General features: G+C 42.9%; 1 protein-coding gene across 1 annotated transcript in view; it reads left to right on the top strand.

Annotated features, from left to right (window-relative positions):
* The window catches only part of kiaa1549lb (KIAA1549-like b), a 68,759-nt gene that overhangs the window by 35,071 nt on the left and 9,413 nt on the right, over window positions 1–24,275 (top strand). Inside the window, exons 5-15 of the mRNA XM_008287079.1 lie at window positions 6,470–6,689; window positions 7,049–7,182; window positions 7,982–8,150; window positions 11,894–11,953; window positions 14,983–15,134; window positions 15,564–15,735; window positions 16,232–16,395; window positions 16,868–16,903; window positions 18,540–18,730; window positions 22,478–22,608; window positions 23,486–23,610. Of these exons, the coding sequence (XP_008285301.1) occupies window positions 6,470–6,689; window positions 7,049–7,182; window positions 7,982–8,150; window positions 11,894–11,953; window positions 14,983–15,134; window positions 15,564–15,735; window positions 16,232–16,395; window positions 16,868–16,903; window positions 18,540–18,730; window positions 22,478–22,608; window positions 23,486–23,610 (1,554 nt within the window). The remainder of the gene's footprint in view (window positions 1–6,469; window positions 6,690–7,048; window positions 7,183–7,981; window positions 8,151–11,893; window positions 11,954–14,982; window positions 15,135–15,563; window positions 15,736–16,231; window positions 16,396–16,867; window positions 16,904–18,539; window positions 18,731–22,477; window positions 22,609–23,485; window positions 23,611–24,275) is intronic.

Below are 24,275 nucleotides of genomic sequence, written 5' to 3'. Positions count from 1 at the left end.
CAGTCCGCATAAGGTGATTGGATGGCCTATGTGCCTTTCTAACGACATACCTGCCTCCTTGCATGCGCTCTGCCCAAGCAATCATTACATGTCACTTGAGTCTTCCACAAGGCCAGGTGGACACATTGATAAAGCTACTGAACAAATTGCACAAGAATGACCAAGTGCAGCCACATTTTACAGTTTCACCTAAACCTCAAAATCCTGCACTTTTCAACATGATTTTCATTGATGATTGCATCCATTCGTGTTTTTTTTCGCTACTGTTTGTGTTATGTGTTGTGTGCTACACCCCTCTCCCCACCAGTACTAGCTGTTGTAGATTTGACCTCCAACTGTACTGAGATAGCGCACGCTTTTGAGGAATGGCTTTCGAGGGAGACCTGAAGGGAAGGGAGGAGGTTTTTTTTTTCTGTGGTATGCTTTCAACATCTCTCTTGCTCTGCCTCGAATCCTGCATACTTTAGCTTTAATATGTTTTAACGTTAGGCATGCATGAAATGATTTAGCTGTGAAAAGGTAGCGACTCATGTAAGAAGTGCTCAAAATTCCTGTGACACTAAAAATGTCCCTGAATTGACTTTAAACGGACTGAGTTAGTGACAGTCTTAATGAAGCATTCTATGTTTTGGCTGACTTAGAGGCAGTTCTTTGTTTTGTTTATTTCTGGTTGGTTTGCAAGATTTTGAATATAGATATATAGCAATGTAGCAGTAAACAACTATCTTATAGGTTAAGGCAGGGGTGGGCAATCCTGGTCCTGGAGGGCCACAATCCTGCATGTTTTAGGATCAGGATCGTTATCAGGCTTCTGCAGAGCTTGATGATGAGCTGATCATTAGAATCAGGTGTGTTGGAAAAGAGAAACATCTGAAACATGCTGGATTGTGGCCCTCCAGGACCAGGATTGCCCACCCCTGGGTTAAGGTATAGTGTGATAATGACATCTTTAGCAACAACTGCAATCACACCCACTCTTTGTGGGTTTTAATCCAAACTTCCCCGGTCAGGCCACGTGTGCACGTCAATGCATGTGAGTGCACGTGAGTCCCTCCTTTTGAAACCTTTGGAGCTTAACTGTACTCATAAACACACTGAGTGTGACCTCCTACACTGGCTCTGGGAAGTGAAAATGCAAGTCCTGTGCCCCAACAATCCAAGAATTTAAAACAAAGTGTTTTATTCATGCTACTCATCGAACTTTTTGAAGTTTTCTTTTAAGTTAAGTGTGGCTGCTTTTTTGAGGTTACTCCTTCTGTTCTTTGTGTGTCTGTTACCAAACACTCATGCTACAGTCTGTCCACAGGTCTGATGGACCGTGGAAACAGACGCCCACAGAGGGGACAGGCGGGTTAAGTGAAGATAACTTTAATTGACGACAACTAGTTACGGCCATTCAGTGTAATTTTCAATGCTAGCACGGTTGTGGCTATATTAGTTTTTCATGTGACCAACGTGCCCATTTGTGTTGGTTCAAATAGCTGCCGCTGTAGTGCGACATCCACCGGTTCTAAATGCTGCAAAGAGAACCTTTAAAATTGTGTCTTATCCCAACCAGTCAACCAGCATCAACAGAGATTGAACAGCTGTGACAAGCTTCCTACAATCTGAAAACAACCTCTGTCATCCCAGCAGAGTTGGAATTCAGAAAGGAAAAAATATGTCTTTGTTAGGCTTGTTACGGGGGGGGATGGTACAAATTCTGCCAGACACAAACAATTGGTGTGCTGATGCCGAGAATTTGGGTCAGTGTGTTGTCGAAAAGCTGCGGATTGAGTGAAGTAAAAGGTAATTGTATCTCACATAGGCTGCTGATGGACGAGTACTTCTTCAGAAACTGTTGCTCGGTCTTCAGCTCAGGCTAACGAGTCACAAAAACTGCCTTTTTTTAACTCTGGCGGATGGTTCTCAACTGTGCGCTCGCCAGAGAAGTGGAGGTTTATTAGCATTAATAATACACTCATACCAAGGACCATCATGTAGGCTATGCGAAAAGAGAAAAGAGATGAGGACCAATATAGAAATTAGGTTGACTGAAAGTGTCCCAGAAGGCAGAGGGGTGATGTCACATATTTGAGTCGCTGTACCAACATTAAAACAAGATGTAGATTAGGACCGGGGAAGTGCTAGATATTTATAATCCACTGGCTTTTTTTATTACCAGTCAGAGGGGGAATCTATCCCTATTTCACCAGAAGGCGGTTTTTACCATAAGAATGAATGCGCCAGATTTGGTGTAACAAAAACTCAAGAGAAAACCAATCTCGACATTCCCCCCCCCGCAATAATGACACAAACAGATCCAGTGTGCACACAATGATGTTTGTGTGTGCGGATTAGTCATTTGTGGAACCAATCACGGTTCCCACTGTGCCAAAAAAAAAAAAACCTCAGCCTCTCTCTCTCTCCAGTAAGCCTCTAATACCTGCACTCAAAGTCGACTTTGTATCAGGAGCACCTCTTAGCCACGAGGAGCTCGGTTAAAGGAAACAGGAGTGTGTATATGTGAGCGCTCGTGTTTGGAAATAAAGAGATAAAGAATTACTCTGTTAGCTCGATGGTAAACATGTGAGGAGAAAATATTGTTATAAAAACAGTTTCCAGGGGTGTGGAAATAAATGGAAATGCAGTGTGATTCTTTTCCCTACAACTAAATTCTCCTCTCATAGTCTCCGGTGGGTTGAAGTGCCTTTAGAGTGTTGCAATTTTGAGCAAGTGTTAAGTGCATCAATGTGTGTGTGTGTGTTTACTTGTATGTGTGCAATCCGGTGAAATGTCTCTCCGTGTTGTATTTCTCAGCGTGGAAGTATCAAATAATCGAGAGTGAAGCCCGCGTTATTCGTCCCGGCCGCGATGAAGGTCAACGCTCTCACATGTTCGCTCGCTCGCTGTAGTCTCCGAAGGTGTCGTGCTTCAGTGCACTCCTGTCACCCATTTCGACATCGCTCGGGTTCCTTTTAGTAGTAGCACTGCTTTCTCATCCAATGGGAAGCAAGCTGTTGGCTGGGGAAATTGCTTCTGTGTTTAATTATAGGTTATAAATGGTTGGGAGGAGAGCGATGTGCTGAGCTGATGCTAAAAAGATGATGAAAAATAGACTAAAACGGATTCAACCGCAAGCCTTAAACCATTCCATGGAAAAAAAAAAAAAAGAAGCGATAGTAACTATTTCCGTGTCTTCCGTGTAGTTAAGAATCTGCCGTGACTTGAAACTTCTTGAATGCCAAAGCTGAAATCTGCTGGGTTAATCTGTTGCAGTCTTTTTTTTTTTTTAAAGTACGTGTGTTGGAAACGCGATCTCTTAATAACACCTTCACATGGGTGAAGCCTGAGAGGATGAAGCGATAATAAAGGGCTCTTTTCACAGAGCTGGTAACAAGGCTGAATTGTGAGGAGGCAGAGCGGTGACTCTCAGCTACAGAAACTAGGCTCTCAGTGTTTGGGCCGGTGGATCTGGTTGTCAGCGCGGGCTTTCAGATGGGTTTAGATAACGGATCTGAATAGCTTCACCTCTCCTACGCACACACCTAGCTCTGTCATCATTCCAGTTCACGGAAAAGTCAAACTCTTGCCGATGAACACTTGTATGTTTTATTGTCATGACATAGATTTTGCTTCTATGGGATGGAGAGAATAATAATAATGATGGCTGTTTGGATTAAATGTGAAGTAACATAAGCCTCTTTGTCTGAAAAACTCATCTCCTCTGCAGCCCTTCAGTCCTTCCTGGTTCTCAGCAGATATCTGTGTTATGCACGTAAGCTGTATTTAAAATATGGACATTACCTGCAGGTCTGAGTAGTGAAGCTAACGCAGAGATGCCTTAAGCTTGCATTCTTTCTACCAGCCAGCAGGGGGCGGCGTCTCTGATTTCAAAAAGAAGTCAAATTACATAGAAGTCTATGAGAAAACAACCCTACTTCTGACTTGATCTGTCACCTCAGCGAACATTTGTTTCATGAGTTTATGGTCTAAGTTGCACCTTTCAAGTATTTTTGAATACAGCTTGATGCTTCTTTATGAATCTATTTAGAGTAAAGTCGTCAGTGATGTATGTTTTAAGGCGCTACATCCTTGTGATTAACAGGTTGATACCATATCACCGTGCATAGTGACCTCAGGTTAGAACCGTCTGGTTTTAAAGGACCGACATGTCAAAGGCCAAATGCCAAACTTGAGCCTTCACAATAGTAGTCCATAAGCCAAGATGTGACATCATAGTTGCTTCGTCCATCTTTTATATACAATCTATTGTTATACAATACAAAACATCCATCCATCATCTCTACACCACTTAATCCTCACTAGGGGGGCTGGAGTCTATCCCAGCTGACTCAGGGTGAAGGCAGGGGACACCCTGGACAGGTCACCAGTCTATCACAGGGCTACACTTAGAGACAGACAACCAAGCACACTCACATTCACACCTACAGACAATTTAGAATCACCAATTAACCTCAACATGTTTTTGGACCTTGTGGGAGGAAGAACCTGGAGAGAACCCACGCTGCACGGGGAGAACATGGAGACTCCACGCAGAAAGATCCTCTCATACTGGGCAGAGTTACTATTGCAACAACACATCATCAGTAGGGTAAAATTAAATCTCATGATGGTCTAAACCCAGCTCACGTTCCCTATTAGTGGGTGAACAATCCAACGCTTGGTGATTTCTGCTTCACAATGGTAGGAAGAGCCGACATCGAAGAATCAAAAAGCGACGTCGCTATGAACGCTTGGCCGCTACGAGCCAGTTACCCCCTGTGGTAACTTTTCTCACACCTCCTGCTTAAAACCCCAAACGTCAAAAGGATCGTGAGGCCGCCTTTCATGGTCCGTACTCGCTTTTGCACTTCTGCTCCACAGGAGGTTTCCGTCCTCCCTGAGCTCACCTTAGGACACCTGTGTTACCGTTTGACAGGTGTACCGCCCCAGTCAAACTCCCCACCTGCCACGGACCTTCTTGCTGCGAGGCAACGATTCCAACCACCGATCCACCCTGCAGCCCCAATGCAAAACAATGCAATCTTAAGTGAAAAGTACAGTTTAATATTCATTTGATCTGCTTCTATACCTTTTGATGGTGCTTCAAAACCTTTGCAGATGAACTGCAAATACGTTACATTAGCTAAACAATTTTCACGACTGCTTGTATTTTTCCTTTTCTTTTTATTTTTTAAAATTTCACTCTGGTGTAAAGTGTATGTGATGCTTCATATTGGCCTCTTGCACAGCAGATATTTAGACTCGTCATTGTTGGAGAAGCACAGGTGTGCTCTGTTGTGTTCAGGCGTCCCAGTAAGCTGCGACAGTGTGACAGTGAGTCAGCATGCGTGGTGCCAGACTCTTGAAAATGAAGCAGCCAGTTCAGCCATTAAGAATTTTATTACACCTGTGCTTTGTAAGAAAGGCCTGTTGGTAAAGAACAGTCCCTCCGTCTGACCACACAATGGTGACTTTGACTTTAGAGGTCATTTAAAAAACTCTCCTGTTGACTTTCATGGATTACTGGTTATATTCGAGTGTCTGTACGTGACTTTCATACCCCGTTAATATGACCGGTGGTTATTCTGAAAGAAAGAAATCACTGTCAGCCATCAACTGTCAGATATTTTATCATACGGAACAACTGTCACTTGCGGTTGTTTTGTGGGCAACGGCGCAGATCAAGCTGTGGTTCTGCAAATAACAGCTTTATGGTCACATTAGATTTGCACGATTTTTTCGTCGGGGTGATAAAGTGCCACTTTCATCCCATAGGAGCTACAGATAAAGACCCACAGCACCGTCAGGAGGACGTAAACCGAGAGTTTAGTTTGGTTTAATCTTGGTCTGCATTGCATAGTTGTTTGGATGTTTTATTGTGAAACGTACTTTAGTTTTATGCTGTTTTTATCGATGGTTTTATTTTGTGAGTGTTTATTTCCAGTGTTTTAAATCAGACAGTGTCATTTCTATACTTTTATGGATCTTTCAACCATTAAACCAACCATAACTTTCAAGTATTTATTGTAATTCACTGGGTTAGCCAAAAACAGACACAGCTATCTGTTGACCGAAAATGACTTTTCCATTTATTTCGTCTGATTAAATCTTTATGCTGTGATAATAAAAAATAAATAAATAAGAAGAAATGATTAGATTTAGCTCATCTTTCAACTTTTTGCTGACCTTGAGTGGTTAAACATTGCTGCAGTGGTGTTATTGGTGCACTGACTGCTCTGACTTTACTCATCGCTATGGGGGTCATAGGTGAAACAGCTTTGATCATTTCAACCCGAGAGGGCAGTGAAGCAAACGAACCATCGTTTTTCAACCAGATGTAAAGTTGCTCTTTAATTCTTTGCTCTTTTAGGTGTAATCATTGTGTAATTAATGGGTTATAGCATTAAAAGACGACCATTTTGGCTTCTTAAAGGCATCTAATTCTCTGCCTCTCTCTCTGTTTTTTTACCCTTTACTCTCTCAGGTGGAGACTGTATTTGGTTCTCCCAACATGACGGTGGCTTATCACGTGACCGGAGGGGACTTAGTTTACCCTCCGTCTGTAGTGCTGGAAGGCTTGGCGTCCTATGGCCGCGATAAGCTGATTGCAGACCTGCGACAGTACCTCCCCATGGTAACGGCCCTGCCCCTCCCGGTCGCATCGTGGAGAATCATCCCAGCCGCCGGCTTCCAGCTGAAAACAGGTCAGCCGGCGCTCAGTCAGGATGAAAACAAAAAAAAAAATAAGTCAGAGATCACTTTGAGACTTACTGTTATTTGTCCCTGCTGTGACTGCGCCGCACTGGAAGAGAAGTAAATAAAAATGACGTTTGTGATACGACATCAGAGAGAGGAACGGCAATGTCACAGTCTGAATTTAGGTACTTAAATAGTATAGTCATGTTCGAGTCAGGGCTCCTAATATATCCACTGTCAAAGATATATATAAATATATATAACAAGAAAAAAAAACAACAACACTGTAGCATCAATGTCAAGAATTCTTTAAAAATACTTCTTCAGGTGCACAGTTTTGTCAACTTATCTCACTTTCATGTTGCAGTGCTGCAGTTTGTGGGAGCGGATGATGATCCTCGATCCTGTCGCTTCTCTCAAATGATGGAACAACGGCTTGAGAAGGTGTTTTCTGAAGCACAGGCCAAAGTGCTCAACACCAACAGCAGACTCTCTGTTCAGGTACTGTGGCGGAACAACTGTGCAGCACTTTCAGAACTGTGTAGGTGTTCCCGTCACTGTTGGCGTTACAACGATAATGCTGTGATTGCTCGCGTGGAAACTCGTGCAATGTGGCGTAGTCGAGGCGTTATTGCATATAAAATGGTCAAAAGAAGATTTTTTTTTGGATTGTGTCATGTATACGGTGCTTTCAAATCAAAGAAAAATGAATGACAAATGTTTTTTTTCCCCACATATTAAGATGGATATATAGGACAGATAATCTAAACAGCTTTGTCCTCTATTACGCATCAATATCATCGAGTTCGAGTGGTTTGATGGCCAAACAAATAGATGCAAAACATGTGCAATTTGAGCAAAACTGTTCCTCAGTGCATCAGGCTGTTGCTTTTCTTTTTCTTTTTTTTTTTAAAGAGCTGCTTCTGAGATGCAAATTAATTATGTTAGAGAGGCAATGTTTGTATTAATTTTAATGAGCTGCCACATTAAAGTGCACCCTATATTAAAACTAATTTGACGGTTATGCATGAATAAAAAAAACAAAAAACAAACTGATGCTGGAATATTTTTACACTCTTTCATGGCTTGCCAATTTCTCTGCCGTCGTGCTTCTTGATGATGATTCTTGTAATGTTTGTTGATCCAAGACAATAATTGATTTTTTTGTCACGTGTTATTTAGCAGAGGCCTTGTTCTCATTTGCACATTATAGTATATCGTGTAATCCCAAGCTATTTGGTTGTAATTTCTATGTTTCTCTGCGCCCTCTCGTCTGACCTCTTTCTTGTTTTCGTCCCAGATGCTGAGTGTCTCTCAGGCAGCGGGCTCTCCTGCTGTGTCATTGGTCTACACTGTGAAGAATGGGACCGTCTTCCTTAATGGCACCGCTGCTTCAAACCTCCTTGGTCAGCTGTCAGCTGAGCTGGTGGGCTACTTCCTCTTCTATCCGCCACTTATCATTGCTGAGCGTAAGTTGCAATTTGCATTCTAAAATACGCGTTTTTAGTCAGGAGCAATTCAACAGCGTTACAAGAACAGACACCAGAAGTAGTTCTCGTGTTCTCTTGGGAATGATTTGCTCTCCAAATACAAATTAGATTCCAAAAAAAGAAGAAAAAAAAAACAAGGGCTCCACTTTTCCTGACTTTTTTCTTGTGTCGAAGCCTAGAAGAGGTTCGATGTAAAGTTGTCAGACTCACAAAGCTTTCATCTTCAGGAAGGTGTATTGATTGACAATACGAACAGAAACCTGATTCAAACTTAGGAACTGTCGCTTTTTGTTGCATTCACATGGACTCAGAATGCAGGCAATGGTAAAACTCAGGAATCCCCCCCTCCTTTAAGCCTGACTGACGTCCAGTTTTTCAGTAATTGGATGTTTGTGACTGTTCTGCTGCTCTTACGATCACAGTTGTTTTCTAATGTTTGAGTCACTAAAAGACGGTTGATGAAAAGACACAACTAAGCCCCGTGCCTTTCATCTCAGCCTGCTTTGAGGACGCACTCAGCCTCCATCTGTGTTAGCATTGTGCTCAGAGAAATACAAATGAAGAGTGACAGGGAATCAGCAGGACTCTAAACAGCAATCCCAGGAGAGTCCCCAGTGTGCGGCCTGCGCCCATCCCCAGTGTACCTGCTCAAGTCCAGGGAAATATGGCAGATCATTTTTTACGGTGCTTTATTAATCCCTGGAGAGAGACTGATCTCATTCACAGTAAAGTCACAATAAAGATTCATCAACAGAATTAGGCATCTGCAGCCGAGATTTAAGCTCTTTCCGCTCTCTCGGTTTCACGTTGATTTCTAACAGGAACCACACTTTCCCGTCTTCCCCGTTACAAAATGCATGAGACCTTCTCAGTGTGTTGCTCTGGAGCAACAAGTCAACGAGGCGTCTTCCATCATCCACCCCGAAGTCAAAATGCCATATTTCATTACTACACGTCTTGCTTGAAACCTCTGCAGATCGTAGAACGCCACGAGGAGGGTAAATGATCTTTCATGTTTAACAGTCTTGCACAGGAGCTGCATTTTTCAGCCGTCTGTCTTGTGCGCGTCCCGTTTTAATCAATGCGAGTGTCTGCACGTAGTCTTGAGCCTTTTTTCTTCTGCTCAACATGCTTAGCAAAGTGATGGAGTGTTGGAGTCTGAATGTCGACGCTGAGAGAGCACTCCGCCCCTGCTCAGACTCCTGTACAGACAAAGTGTTGCAGCATTACATGCAAAATGGGTCTCGGGATCTTGAATAATGTTGCTTGTAAACAAACCACTGTCCTGTCAAACTCAGAGGTCTGGAGGAAATCTATGTGAGGATACCACTGGGTCAAGGACACAGATTCAGCCGCGGGACCGGATTTGAAGAGGCCCATGTGTGAAAATTGTACCTCTGGCTAGCTTTCTGTTCAAGCAGAAACAAAACTCCCCGAGCTTAATTTAAATGGGTTCTAAGCGGCTGCAGTGCTTGAATTTCTTTAAACTGTGGTCAGTTTGACAAGAGCGAGCTTTGGCTATGCAAGATCATGCTCAGGATCACGACAGAGTTGATGCTTGAGCCCGGACTTAAGCCAGGAGCTTTCCTGTAATACCCTCTGGCTGAAAGCATTTTATTTTAACTTTTCCCATTTTCCTCTGCTGCAGCCATTGTGGAAATGGGCTGAAGATCTCCTCTAACCTCCCAGAGTGCACCTGGTCGGCTCATATTTAGCAGGATTTACAATCAAAAGTTCACACTGTTAAGAGAGAGAACCCCGGCGTGTGCTTTTTCAGAAACTTTCTTAATCGATGAGACATTTGCAGTTTGGCTCCTTGTTACCTGCTGTTAGAGAGAAATGGATGAAATTCATGGTTTCATCATTCAACATCTGCAAATTGTCCAGATGTTCTGCATTTACAGGTGACCAGCTTGAGCCACATGCCTGGTAAATAAAACATGCTCACATGATAGTACCTTAAAATCTGGCGTGTGGGGCGCCGCTGTAGCTCACCTGTTTGAGCCGGCGTCCCATGTACAGGGCTACAGTCCCGATGTGGAGGTCATGGGTTCGAATCCCGCTCATGAACCGTTCCCACACGTCTTCCCCCTACTCTTCTCCCCTACTTTCCTGTCTCTCACTGATCTATCAAATAAAGGCACAAAAAAATAACTTAAAAAAAAAAAAAAAATCTGTCGTGTGCCGCCCACATCCGGACCAACCTGCAATGGATTATGGGATAGCGACAACCTCAGAAGATCAAAATATAAGATTAAACACTCGGAGGTCGTGTTTACCAAATGGAGGGAAAAAAAAGGAGTTTGCATTTCTCAGCTGAGTTTACAGGAGCCTTTGGGTTTGTGGGGTTGCATCCCTTAAATCCAGTCTTCAAAGGGATTTAAGCTCTTGATCTGGGATACAGTGTCACTGAGGGCAGATGGGAGTTTTTGGTTCGCTGCTCTGTTTAGATCAAGATAAATAGGATCTCTGGTAGTGAGCATTAAATTAAAAATCACTCTGTGCTGCCATCGAATTAAGTTTGGAAAATCGAGTTACCTGCAGGCGGGATGCTGGCGGTTGGCTGAGAGGTAGACGGAGAGGTAGACTCTGAGGGAGACTGACACGGAGGAAGCCTCGGCGAGACAGCAGAGTGAAAGAAAGAACCGGAGAGCGTGTAGCGGGGATTTGGCTCTGTTTGTTTTGCAGCCTCTCCGTTAGTGATATTACACTGTTCGCAGGAGGTGTGAGCATATGCTAGCGGCGGCTGCCTCCGCACTTCAAAGCCAATTATTGCAGTAAATAATTAACAGTGGGGGGATTCTCCTACCACCCCCGGGCTCTGCTCCGACAGAAAAAGGCCCGGGATCCTCTCACCGCTCCGAAGTGGCTGTTTTGCAAACCCCGTCGCTCCCGTGGCACTCGCGTAGGCCGGACTGCCATGTTCCAGCTCTTGTACTCCTCCTCTGCTCTCCAGCAATTTCTGTCGGGTTGAATATGAGTCAGGCTATTTGGAAAGTGTCTCTTTTTAGACGATAGCAATCACTGAGAACTATAAATGAAATATTGCTTTCTGTTTCTGGAGAATTTGTTTTTTTTCCCACCACTAACTTCTCGGAATGACTTACAAACGCTCTTCAGTGTTTAACCCCCTGGCTCTCATCACAAAACAGCTTCATGGGAAACCTCCTCGCTGATTAATATTCAACATGATTCAAGTTTATAGACAGAGCTGATTTCGCCGGCAACCCTGCAGCCCTATCCATTACCGATGCTAAAAACTCTCACTTTCCCCCCCTCTCTCCCTCCTCTCTCTCTCCTGTCATGCCTGAGTGTACAGTTCTGCTTTCACAGGCCACTGATACATCATCTCCCCCCCAAAACACTGCACCAGCCTCCACCACAAGAGCTTAATCAGGCAGGAAATAGATGTAAGAGAACACAAAGACAACCAGAGCTCAGACAGCTTTAAATACCCCCCCTCCATCGCTTCCATATTTGTCTGACATTCAGTGATAATGAGGCTTTAAACTGAGATCTCAACCACACACACACAAAAAACTGTAAACTGTTCTCATTGTTCGAGGAAGGTTTGAGAAATGCTCTGATTTGCAAGAAATGGTGCCTCGATTACTAAACGTCTGGCTTAAAAAACAAAAAAAACAAAACACTACTGGGACAATAAAGTGACAGTTGCAGTGGTGAAAATGATAACTTATTTATTTATTTGTTTGACTTTGCAGCACTGGAATATCACAATCTGAACACCTCCATTGCAACCAGAGACTTCTGGGTTGTCACAGGTAGGAATCAGTGTATTTTTTTTATTTATTTACCCTTTTCATTTTTTTTTTTATTTTTTAAAGCTGATTATTTAAAAGAATTATATATATCTTCTTGGTGACCATTTGTGTGTAATTTTACAAAAGGTATCCAACATAGTGCAAAAAAAAAGAAGAAGTTTTGATTATTTGTATTTGCTACTCAGAGTGTTTGCAGGATATTCCATTAAAAGTCAACCATCAGCCTCTCCCCCTCACAATCAGCTGTTTTTTGTACAATAACTTTAGTATATTTAATGAGGCCAATGCCAAATGTTAATGATATGAAGTATTAGTAAGTACATCATTATTAGATACAGGCCACTACATATGTAAGGTTGGGTTGAAATTTCTTTCCAGCATTTTTGAGCCCTCGTGATTTCATACATGGGCTGCAAGGTGGAGCAGTGGTTAGTACTGTTGCCTCGCAGCAAGAAGGTTTGCATCCCGGTGAGGACACCCGGGATCTTTCTGTGTGGAGTTTGCATGTTCTCTCCGTGCAGTGTGGGTTCTCTCCGGGTTCTCCGGCTTCCTCCCACACAGTCCAGAAACATGTTGAGGTTAATTGGTGATTCTAAATTGTCCATAGGTGTGAATGTGAGTGTGCTTGGTTGTCTGTCTCTAAGTGTGGCCCTGTGATAGACTGGTGACCTGTCCAGGGTGTCCCCTGCCTTCACCCTGAGTCAGCTGGGATAGGTGACCCTGGGATTAGGCAGTGTATAGATAATGGATGGATGGATAATTTCATACAGAAAATCTCACATTTGCTCAGCACAATTTTCGCTATTAGCAACTTTGTGCACCAATATCATGGGATATATCTTAACTTCAAGAGCAAAACCTCACTACTCTAATGTCTATGACATGGGCATTGGTACCCTGGATGTGTTATCTGTTTACCAATAATTCACAAGTGCATTTTGGGTAAACTTTCAAGGGTCTCATCATCATGCCCGATAGGTTTTCGGTCAAAACAAGTCTAATTTTTACCCACACTTTGATGCCAGGGTCATATTTAAGCCGTGGTCTGTGTGAAAACATTAATGTTCACATGTTTGCGATATTCGATAATTCGGACAAATCACAGCAATTAAAGAAGATTGGAGCATTCAGTGTTGTCTGAGAATCTTTTAAATTCTACTCTAATCGTGTATTAATTAGTTCTTGTTCTGTCGGATTGCTTCTTTCTGTCGCCTGATTGTAGGAAAAAAAAGAGGATGATGTACAATCTTGGTTTCTTTTCTTCAGTGCCAGGAAAATAATTGTGCAGGAAATATAATGTTTTTTAATTCCTTCATTAAATAAAATCTGAAAATTTACATTGCATGAGTGTTGAATTATGCCTATATTAGAGAAATGAGATTTCACTTGCAGTGGTGACACCTGGAGTGGATGTTAGATTGATTTGGTCACAGTTACAGTTTTTAACTGAGCTCAGAAGGTTTTTTTCCAGCCTGGAAAATTTCATGTGACTATCTCCTTTTACGTGTGAAGTTATGAGGGCCAAAAAATCCTGGAAAAAAAGTATGGCGAATTAAAAAGCGTGAAATTTCGACCCACCTCTATGTTCTTCAAGGGCCTCGGAAAATATTCATAGTGTGAAGGTAAAATTTTGCACGGCTTCATAAAATATTACAAAAAGTTATTGTAGAAAAAAAAAAAAACGTATTCTAAAGGTGGTCAGGTCGGAAGTTTTTCAGATCTGGTTGATTTTATATGGAAGGACCCATTATGAATCCCTGATGGTACACAGCCAGTCGCCATTCTTAAACTGCTTTATAACACCAAGTGAACAGGACTGACAGAAATGTGTGGCACTGTTTATGGAAACTTTACCACATATCGCACCTCCTTATGTCCATAATCTAAACTGTCTCCTTTAACAGGAGCAATTAAGGGCGCGGGCGTCCTTGATAGTATTCGCTCGGTGGGGCTTATGAATGACTACATATGCTGAGCAGGAACAATATATCTCCCAGCGGTCAAGGGCATCCACGCTGCTGTACGTACTGTGTAATGGATGGCTCTTTCGCATCCGACTCTGTAGCTCTTAACCCTGCACTTACTGCAATGAGAGGCTGAGTCGGTTCAAGGTCGGCCCCTAGATAATGGGATTTACTCGCGCCGAACAAGATATACAACCAGGATTGTTGCTTTTCAGCTGTTGATAAAACAGAGCGGCTCTATGAGGTGAGGTTTCGCCACTAGAGGACGGATAGATTCACATTTCTTTCTGCAGCAATGCACTAAGTGTGAGTTAATGTCAGAATCATAGACTGTATAAAAGATGGACGTAGCTGCCGTGACGTTGGTTTCTGCACTGAGAAAATGAAGCCAGGGTTTTGCTACTTCCTGGTTGACATCTTGGATTTTTGGAGCCAAAAATTGTCAGAGGGGGGCGGAGCCATAGGAGCAGCGATTGGTCAGATGGATTGAGAGGCGGACCCTCTCTGCCCCGCCCACATTTACCGCCTTCTGCTCACTTCGTCTGTATGGTCGACTGTCAATCAAGCCAGCCACGCCCCTTGCCCCGCAAAATGTTGATGATTTTTAAAAAATTCAGTATTGATTTATTTTCAGATTGGCCACCTGATCTCTGGATTTGACCATGAAAACTAATGAGAAAAAAATCCTGAGCTGTAGGAATGCAGTATTTCATGATCTGTGATCACTTCTTTTCCAGTTTATTTCTATGGGAGCCAGGGCTTTTTGGAGCCAGCAGCTAGTGGACGTAGTGATATTGCAGGTTTTTGACCCTTCCGGGTTGGCTTCATTTTTCAGGGCCGGTTGCTACGTCCATCTTTTATACAGTCTATGCTCAGAATGCATACAGTGCTTTGTCAGTAAAGTCAGGTGAATGGAACTGACTCAAACTATACCACAACACACATATATTACTAACTCTGCCTCTGTCCCTTCCTTCCTTTGTGCTGCTGTCTGTCCTCGCCAATAATTTATTTTCTCTCTTTACAACCATCTGGCCGTCCTCTTTCTTTCGACTCCATTTGCAGTGATCCAGGATGTGGATAACGCCAGCCTGGAGGGACAGTACCAAAGCTTTGCCAGTCTAATGGAGCAGCGGCTGGCAGAGTTGTTCGTGTTGGCAGGCCAGCAGGGCACTCGTTTTAGACGAGCCACTACTGTAGGCAGCTACACCGTCCAGGTAAGGAACTGGCACGTCGCTCCATCTGGGGAATGCCAGACGTTTTGGATTCTTATTCTGATGTTTTTGCCTGACTGCCCTGGCATGTTAGTCAGAAGTCAAATTAGTCAGATTGTTTTGTGGGCTTGTTTCTAACAGTATGAATATTTCATAAGATGTACACTTTGATATGCACTTCTGCACACGCTTGCATGATTACTTGTGGTCAGCCCCTGATAATTAGGGAGCTGCTCAGCTCATCATCTGCTAATTGCTCATCTGAACAAGCCAGAGGTTGAATCTTTTCACTAAACAAATACTCTCTTCTGTACGTGTGGTTTGATTCCTCTCAGGAGACTTCACACCTAAATGCGTGGGTTTTTTTTCCCCCCGACATGTAATCCAGCTGATACTGACAGCACATCCCCCTTTTTCCCCCTCTCCAATCAGATGGTGAGCATCCGCAGGGTCTCGGGGCTGAAGAATCCAGCAGAGATGACCTACTACGTCCAACACAATGGCATCCCTTTATCGGGCACGTCAGCCGCCAAGGTGCTGAACACGGTCGATTCCCAAACCATGGCGCTCACCCTGGGCTACTTTGTCCAGCTGCAGGCGGAACGTAAGCACAGCATCCTTGGAAGCATTTTGCCAACTAGGCAAATCGACAGAAACACTCAGAGACAGACATGCAAACCAAAACAAATGACTCATGCTGAGTTTGGAAAGAAAAGCTGGTGTTGGGATGAGGGGCGTAGAAGAAAAGGTTGAGAAAGCGCTTTGCTCTCTAATCTCTCTGAAATGCTCCCGGCAGGACACTGTTTGTTTGGGCTGCAGAGCCGAGGAGGAGAGAAGGGGAGACGGGGTGAGCTGGAAGAGGAGAGAGGGAGGCGGGGAGGGAGGGGAGGAGAGCATTCTCTTACAGAGTGTCGTCTACAATAGCTGAATCAGGCACTTTGTGTATCAGGTTGAGCCGCGGCTTTTAGTGTGGGTGTGATGAATGCTTCTGCATGTTTCAGACTGTGTGTTAGATCCTTCCAGCGAACCAATCACTGCGCTAATGGTGATCATTTTGTCATGAAGTGATGATGGTGAAAAATGTTTTTTCTTTTTTTCAGCTGTGGTCAAAAACCCTCCTAACAACCTTTGGATAATCGCTGCAGTGTTGGCCCCGATCTCCGTAGTAACGCTCATTATTATCATCATCACTGCTGTGCTGTGCAGGAAGAATAAGAATGACTTTAAAGCCGACGCCATCGGTAACCTCAATCCCAGAGCCAAGGTATCTATATTCCTGCGTCTCTGTCTGAGGTAGTTTTAATTATCTTATGCGCTCTTGTTTTGATAGTCAGTTCATTGTTTAGTCATGCTTCTCCAATGTAATAATTTGCTGCTTCTCTTGATTTTATGTCACTGCAAACTGGCTGCGTTTGGGTTTTGGATTGCTGACTGGACAGAGCCGTGCACAGACCTCGGGCTCTGGGAAATTAAAGTTTCTGATCTATAAAACCATTAATTGAGAAAATAATTAGAGCATTAATTATATAAAACTGCATAGCTACAGTATGCGGAGCGTGTGGTGTGTAGGCAGCTTTCTGTATCCAACAGTGAATCCTATATGCACCTTTATCCTGTATTCTGTGTTTCATTCCAGGTTTTCTACATTATTCAATCTCGGCGCCTCGTTTAAATGCATTGGCACAACTTGAACCGCACACACACACACAGTTTAAAACATTTTCTTTTACTTTCAGATGGCGTATCGGAGAGACGTGGGCTATTATCACCAGGTATCGGCCTCTGTATTTCTTCTCATTACCGATCCATGTTTTCATTTTCAAGGCTCTACTGTGCCAACAGTGGGATTTGAATGGGATTGTGTGCAGACAACACCTGTGATATATTTCAATAAATCCCGCTGCGCTAATGAAAACTAAGGATACAACAGCAGTTTGGAGTAACAAAGCTTTCGCAATGAGATTTTCTTGGATGAGGGGCTGGTATTCTTCTTATAGCAGTCTCCAGATGGCAAATTCGAAACACTAAGCTTTACAGAGAATGGTTATTAAGGGGATCGCGTTTTTTTTCCAAGCAGAATGAAGGCCTGTGTCGGGGTGTGTACGGACACTTGTTTATTTTGTGTAGGGAAGATTGAAAACGGTTCCCATCACTGTTGCATCGAGGGTTGCTGCATTGTGTCCGAAACAAAGTTATGTCTCCACCTCCGAGTGTGTGTTGTGTTGTTTTTTTTCTTCTTGTGCTCAGCAGTACACTGGCATACATCACTGTAGATAAATGAAAATGCGGAATATAACTCCCGGCACATCCCACTGCTTTATTTATGGAATTTCATTAGAGAGAAAGCAATAAAATCTTCTATATTAAACTGAAAAAGCAACTTCAGAGCAGTTATTCCGCACAGTCGAAGGTCCTGCAAAGACTCATCATGCAAAAAAGAAAAAACACAACATTCCCAGCTTCATTCTGTCAGATATTAGATACCATTGTCTCAGTGACTGTATAGCCAGCTCTTTAAAATAAGTAAAAAAAACCAAGGAAAATTCTTGAGATAGTTCGTCCTAAAAATTTAAATGAGGCTCTTGCGCTATCGTTTCTGCATCGCTCGCTATCTGCAAGCCGGCCTCTTTCATCATACACCCTTGTTAGTCTTTCGAGACCGGGAAGAGTCGCACTTTCAGTTAGTGAGAAAACGGATTCCGTGAAAATCTTTACTTTAACGCGCGCGCGTGTGTGTGTGTGTGTGCTATAGAGTGTGAGAGGATTGAATGTTTGGAGAGTATCACGCATTGATTTTGCACCACGGCCGGACCGCTTTGAGGCAGTGATGTGTGTCTGACAATTTATGACACAGTGATGAGATCGGCCCTAAATATTTCAGTGTATAGGTGTGTGTGTCCGTATTAGTGTGTTGGCCCGAGCTTCTCCGGCCTCTTGCTGTACCATCCTCTATAAGCATAGAGAGAGACAGAGCCCTTTTAGTCCTGCTGATTTTCCCTCCAATGCATTCTAATGTTTAACTTCATTACTGTATTTCTGTGAAAGTCTGCAAATCTCATCTTGTCACCGCCCACTGCGAGTCATTTATTTGACAAGAATTTGGAAGGACATGAAAAAGGGCCCCAGTTAAGTCTGTGCTTATCTATTTAAAGGCACAGCAGTGCAGTAATCCCAGTTTGGTTCCTCAAATCCTCTGGACATCAAAAGATACACTTTTTTTTAAGGATTTTTTTGGGAGATTTTTGTCTATGTGCCACATCTGCTTGGCAAATGCATACGTCTTTGTTTCTCCCATCAATAGTTACTTTTCACAACCATAGGTACATGAAAGGAAATCAATCTTACTTAAGCTTTTCCGTCTGTCTCTCTCCATTTTCTTTTTTTTTTTTTACCCAACTTGTCCATCAGCCAGTCCAGGGTTTCGACTACGCCAAGCAGCACCTGGGCCAACAGGGAGGCGATGAGGAGACGCTGCCTGTCAGTCAGGATACTCTGGTGATGTCCCTACAAATTCGGGACACGCCGCTTTCGCTGGAAAAGGCTCTGCAACAAGACGGAACTGCCAACAAGAAAAGCCTCACCGCCGACAAACACAAAAGGTATCATTGACTCGACATGTATTCACCTTCTCGCACTGCGATCGATGCCAGAAAAAAAAAAGAAGTGAAAATTGTGAAAAGAAAGCTAAAAAAAATGTTCTTTCATATCGCTTGTTTTACTCTGAGGCCCTGCACGTGGGTGAGCCATGTTGATATTCAGCCCAGGAGAGGATGTTAAATACTTTTACTTTGTGTTTGTATAATTAATGATCATTTTAATATCAAATTAAAAGCCTGTTCGCAGAGCAGTTTTAACAAAACAGCTTAGTCAGTGTCTCCGAAGCTAACAAGGACGTAAAAAGCACCGAAAACACCGGGAAGCAGTTGACAGATGCGTGTTTGTGTACAGATTTGTATGTGTAAGTGTGCAAATCGTCACAGTGATGGATATGAAAGAGCCTGGGGCAGCTCCGAGGCAAAACAGCACTCAAAAGTAAGTCTATGTTTATTAGAACTTGTTTTAATTACATGCTTCAGTTTGGTGTGGAGTCGGGTGTTCAGAATTAGCACAGTGCGCCTTTCAGATAGTTGTTTTAGAGTTGAAATGAAATTTGATTTGTGCAAGAAAAAAATATGTAAATACAAATAACGCTTCATAATTAGGAGAACCGCTTTCTGACTCTGCCCGTCTGTGGAGCATCCAGGGTTCAGAGTGCTGCATGTTTTACATGACTGCTATTGATTAAAATCCACCAGGGTGGCTTGAAGAAATGCAAATATATTTTCCCCTCTTTTTAAGATGTTTGCATAGCATTAGAGATCACATATTAGTGATTTAAGCCACAATGTGTGGTCAGTTTCTGCAATGTGAGGATGACACTTAAGCATAATCAAAAATATTCATCATCTGCAGCTTTTAAGATCAGCTTAACAGGCTCTGGGAAGCTATAACTCATGGGACTTGGCTCAACATCTTAGCCGCATCGGTTAAATATATATCTCAGTTAACACGCTAGCATGTTAGAAGGAAATAACTGAGCCGCATTAGTTCATTAAGAATTAATCTAGGGTTCTTCCTCCAACTGCCAAACACCAATAGGGTGATATAGTATGGGCGTTATCTGCTCCGTCGTGGTTTGCGTGGAGAGCGGAAGGACGATAAAACACCACAAAATCCCTGCAGCCCTGTTGTCTGTCCTCGTTTCACCCCGATGCTGAGGGATAGGCGATCGTTGCCAGGCTTCTCTGTATGGGCAGGTGAAATTGACCGCTTTCCTTCCTCTGACAGTCTGTAGCGCTGTCTCGGAAATTAATTGCCACGTTAAATCATTCTAAACTATTTAATCGGGGGAAACGCAAAAGGGCGTCATTTTTCAAAGCCGCGCAGGATAATGATATCAAATTAAATTTATGTCACAGGATAGAGAATCTATAGACTTGGTGGACCCGCGGTAATGATCTTGAAGACTCCTGAGGCAGCAAAAGTTTTCAATTTGTTATTCGTCAAACTGTTGGTCGTGAGGATTCCTGAAGCTCTTTAAGTCTTCAGGTGTCGTCATTAATAGTTTGCTGGTTTTCAGCCAGCTGTATGCTAATAACTCAGTAATAACAACCTCCTTCCTGCATCCTACACACTGATAGTAAAGGAAGAGATTAGAACTACTGTGATTTATCATATTCTAAAAATTGGGTCTCTTTTAATAACTGTCACCACTTATGAGATAATTATCTGGTAAACAATGGCAGTTCATTAAACCCATGTTGATTGTGTCACATCAATCATTAAAGTGTGAGTGCCTTTTAGATTCCTGAACCCGGTGAACAGTTTCATAAACTACTATCACCCTCAGTTTGATACTGGTGGATTACATCACCATGTTTTTCCAGTTTAACCCCCAGAATCCCAAAACCTACCACCAGGTTAGAAAGGATTGTTATCCTACCAAAAATAGCCACGATTTGTCAAAGCAAGAAATTGTAAAACCTGAAAGAATCGTTTGCAACTTTCCAATAGTCCTTGAGCTAAACCCAGATTCATTAGGAAGTGTAAGAAAATCTGTGCTCCCTCAGCAACAGTCATGCGACAAACATTTCGGGACTTTTCGGCAGAACCAGGCTGAACTGCAGGCTGTGTTTACACAGAGCAGATAGGAGACGAGTAAAGAAAGAAATAAAAAAACATGCGTAGTGGATGTGGAGTTACAACTTTTCCTGTGGAAACATTGATTCCAAGTTTTTAATTTTTTGTCAATCCTCTTTTTGATGATTTATGTATTATAACCTGGTGAACAGAAAACATTTGTCTCTACTTCGAGCTATAGTTGTGTAATTTACATAAAGGTACAGGACTTTATATTGCAGTGAAACATGGGTGGATGTTGAGTAAAAATGTGACAGGAGCAACAAAAGCTCAGAAACTAGAGTTCAGAGGGTTAATAACAGAGTACAGCAGTAGCTATATGTTTAGGTTAGAGTATTGAGAAGACATCACAGTGACATATTTCATAATTTCTCTATCATGCAGCATGTAGTATAGCTGGTGGAAAACAGGTGTCACACAAGTGCAACAAGATTTTAAATCCGCACTTGATGAGTGAATGCTATGTTCATTGAGTCAAGTGTGTGCTCATGGGGTTTTGTTGTTGTTGTTGTTGTTGTTGTTGTTGATACCTGAAGCCACGACCTGTCATTCACCTGTTGTACAACATGTTTGAAACAACTGTCCCTAAATGCCTGTGGAGCCACGTCCTGTCCTTACATTTGTATTATGATCACGTTTAAGATGTATATAGTGTAACATATGTATAAGAGCTGGGGTGTTGCATCCATTACAAATGAACCAAAAGAACAATAAAAAGCAACCATGCATGCTGCATATAATTAACTGCTCCTTTCTCTCTAATGTCATCCATTCATGTGTGCCAAGGTCAAGCATCTGTATTAAACTCACAGACAGGATCAACCCTCTCTACAAGCCGGCATAAACTTAATCTTAAACTTAATTTTTTTTTTTACACATTATGCATCCCTACACAGGCCGTGACTGCTGCATGGAGCGAGCTCTCTGCAGCACTGCCTCAATTAGAGCAAGGGAGGGCAGCCACTGTTCCACAGTCTCTCTTTGCTGTTATCAATTTTAGCAGACAATTAGGGGATAGACCGTGGCGCTTTGATGTCACTGTCAGCCTTGTGGTCTTCTGAGCCGAGGCTTGATCGGCTCTAATTCCGACTACAGTACGGCGTTTGAAGCTAGTAAAACACGAATTGTATAAAGCAATTGTTTGTCCAATTAATGCGAGAACCGGTCGTCTTTCAATCTGGACATGAATGCGCACCGCTATGCGACATGCATGACACCTAATTAAGAATACATGTGTAGCAGAGACACATGGACATATGCAAACAAGCAGGTAGATGTACGATAACATGCATCTTCACACACCGCTTGATAAGAATGTCAGCATATAGCAGCTTTATTAGCATAATTGTTTTGTCTCCTCTACAATTATATCCATTTTCCATCTTTTGTTGTAATTGTAATGCAAAACCTGTGGACATCAGTATACAAAATATGAACACTCGTACATGTATAGTCCTGTTTTGGGTGATATTCTTTGAACAGTGATGGTTTTAATATGAACACGCTATGCAAACAAATACTGTAATAACACATCAAGGCTACTGGACGCCGGCTTGAGAGAGAGAGGAAGGAAGGTGAGGCTGGTAAAGGGAGGGATGACATAACCTGGCTGTGAGCCCAGCTTCCTGAGAGCTCACCGCCTTTCCTGTTGCTATGGTTACTTGCAGCAAGTTGCCAAGTGAGGATGGTTCCGTCATCAGCAACGAATCAGAGAAGCTGAATTCCGGCAGGGGCCTGACAGTGCCGAAAGTCACAGCACAGCAGAAACTGACAAAGGAGGAGACGCGCAAGAGGGATGGTGAGAGTGACACGTAAATGAAAAAAACAAATAATTGAGTCCTTAGCTGGTTTGCGCCCAAGGTCAGATGGGTCACAGATGGCAGAAATCTCCGTCCTGCTTGAAACACCTTCTGTAGTCTCAGTTTGTCATGCACACAGGTACTGAAAAAAAAGAAAGAAAATGCATTGCCACTGCAGCTTTTATTTTATAGTCAGAAAGGTAGCCACTCAGCAGGAAGCAGAGATGGACCTGATGAATATGCATGAGTGTGACGCTCTGCTGACATGACACAGTGTGTCAGAGCAACGGCTGCTGTGACACGCTGCCACAAACACACACACACCTGCACTGATGCAAAACAAAAAAAAGAAAAAGTGCAAAGAGACTATGCGAAGTCTCGCATCTCGTGCTCCTCTAAGATGCTGAGCAGTTTAAAGTAAAAGCCATTTGGATGCTGAATTATTTGCAGCTCTATTCTTGTTCGCTGAAGCTAAATGTTCCACATGTGGCGGGTGCGGGTTAAATTAATCTAATTCAGATGCTCTGCTCGTGAATTGGATCAAGCTGGCGAGATTGAGATTTTCTTAATGGGCGGATCTGAATTATTCATCAGCTGAGTTAAGGGAAACTAGATCTGAATCCAGTTTGAAAGTGAAGAGTCAGTTTCTTTCATTTATCACAGAGATGCATCGGCACAACCTCGGACGCCAAAGCTATCTTTATGATCTATTGTCTCCGTGTCGGCCACTTCATTTGCTGACACAGACCACTGATGTCTGACATAATCCCAAAGGTGACAGAGAGAGAGAGTGAAGGGGGGAAAAGTCAGACAGACATGTAATGATTAGAGGTATTTGTAGTCTCTTTGTGAGTGAACTCCTTCTCTGTTCTTCAGATCCATATGACACCTCCTCTGGCTCCCTGCAGCTCATTTCCATAAAGCCCATGGCGGCTCAGACCAACTACTCACACCCTGCATCCTCCGACCGAAGCCAGGACTCAGCCATTGTCAACGGAGAGGTAACGCACACACCCACAAATACTGATGTAAACAAATACACATAGCAACATACATGAACAGAAGTTTACATACATTTGTAAAGACCATGTATATCACGGCAATCATTCAATCAGTGACTCCTCAGACTTTTAATTTTCTATGATGGAATCTTTAAACCTTTGTTTTTTTGGTTGTGAATTTGATCTGAAAAATGAATAAATCTTCTGGGTCAAAAATATCCATACAGCAATACTCATATTTGGTTAAATGTCCCGTTCTCATTTTCACCTTAACCGTCCACAAACTTCTGGAAAACTTTTCTCTCTATCTTTAACTCCTCTTGACCGAAATAGTGCAGTTCAACTAAATTTGATGACTTTCTGACACAATCTTGTTCCTTCAGCACACACAGATTCTTGATGGGGGTTAAATCTAAAGCCTAAAACCTTCATTCTCGCCTGATTTATCCGTTCCTGTACCACCTTTCATGTGTGTGTGGGGCCATTCTAATAACTTGTTTAACTGTAAACTAAATTGTATAATTTATCCCACTCTCACCCAACCGGTCGAGGCAGATGGCCGTCCCTCCTGAGCCTGGTTCTGTCGGAGGTTTTTTTTCCCCTGCGGAGGTTTTCGGTTCCTTCCCACTGTTGCGGACTGCTTGCGGATTGCTGAAGCTTATAGG

Source organism: Stegastes partitus, unplaced genomic scaffold, assembly GCF_000690725.1.
Source record: "Stegastes partitus isolate 25-593 unplaced genomic scaffold, Stegastes_partitus-1.0.2 Scaffold486, whole genome shotgun sequence".
Taxonomy (NCBI): Eukaryota; Metazoa; Chordata; class Actinopteri; family Pomacentridae; genus Stegastes; species Stegastes partitus.
Note: the sequence above shows the minus strand (reverse complement) of the source record. Positions and strands in the feature narration are given on the sequence as shown.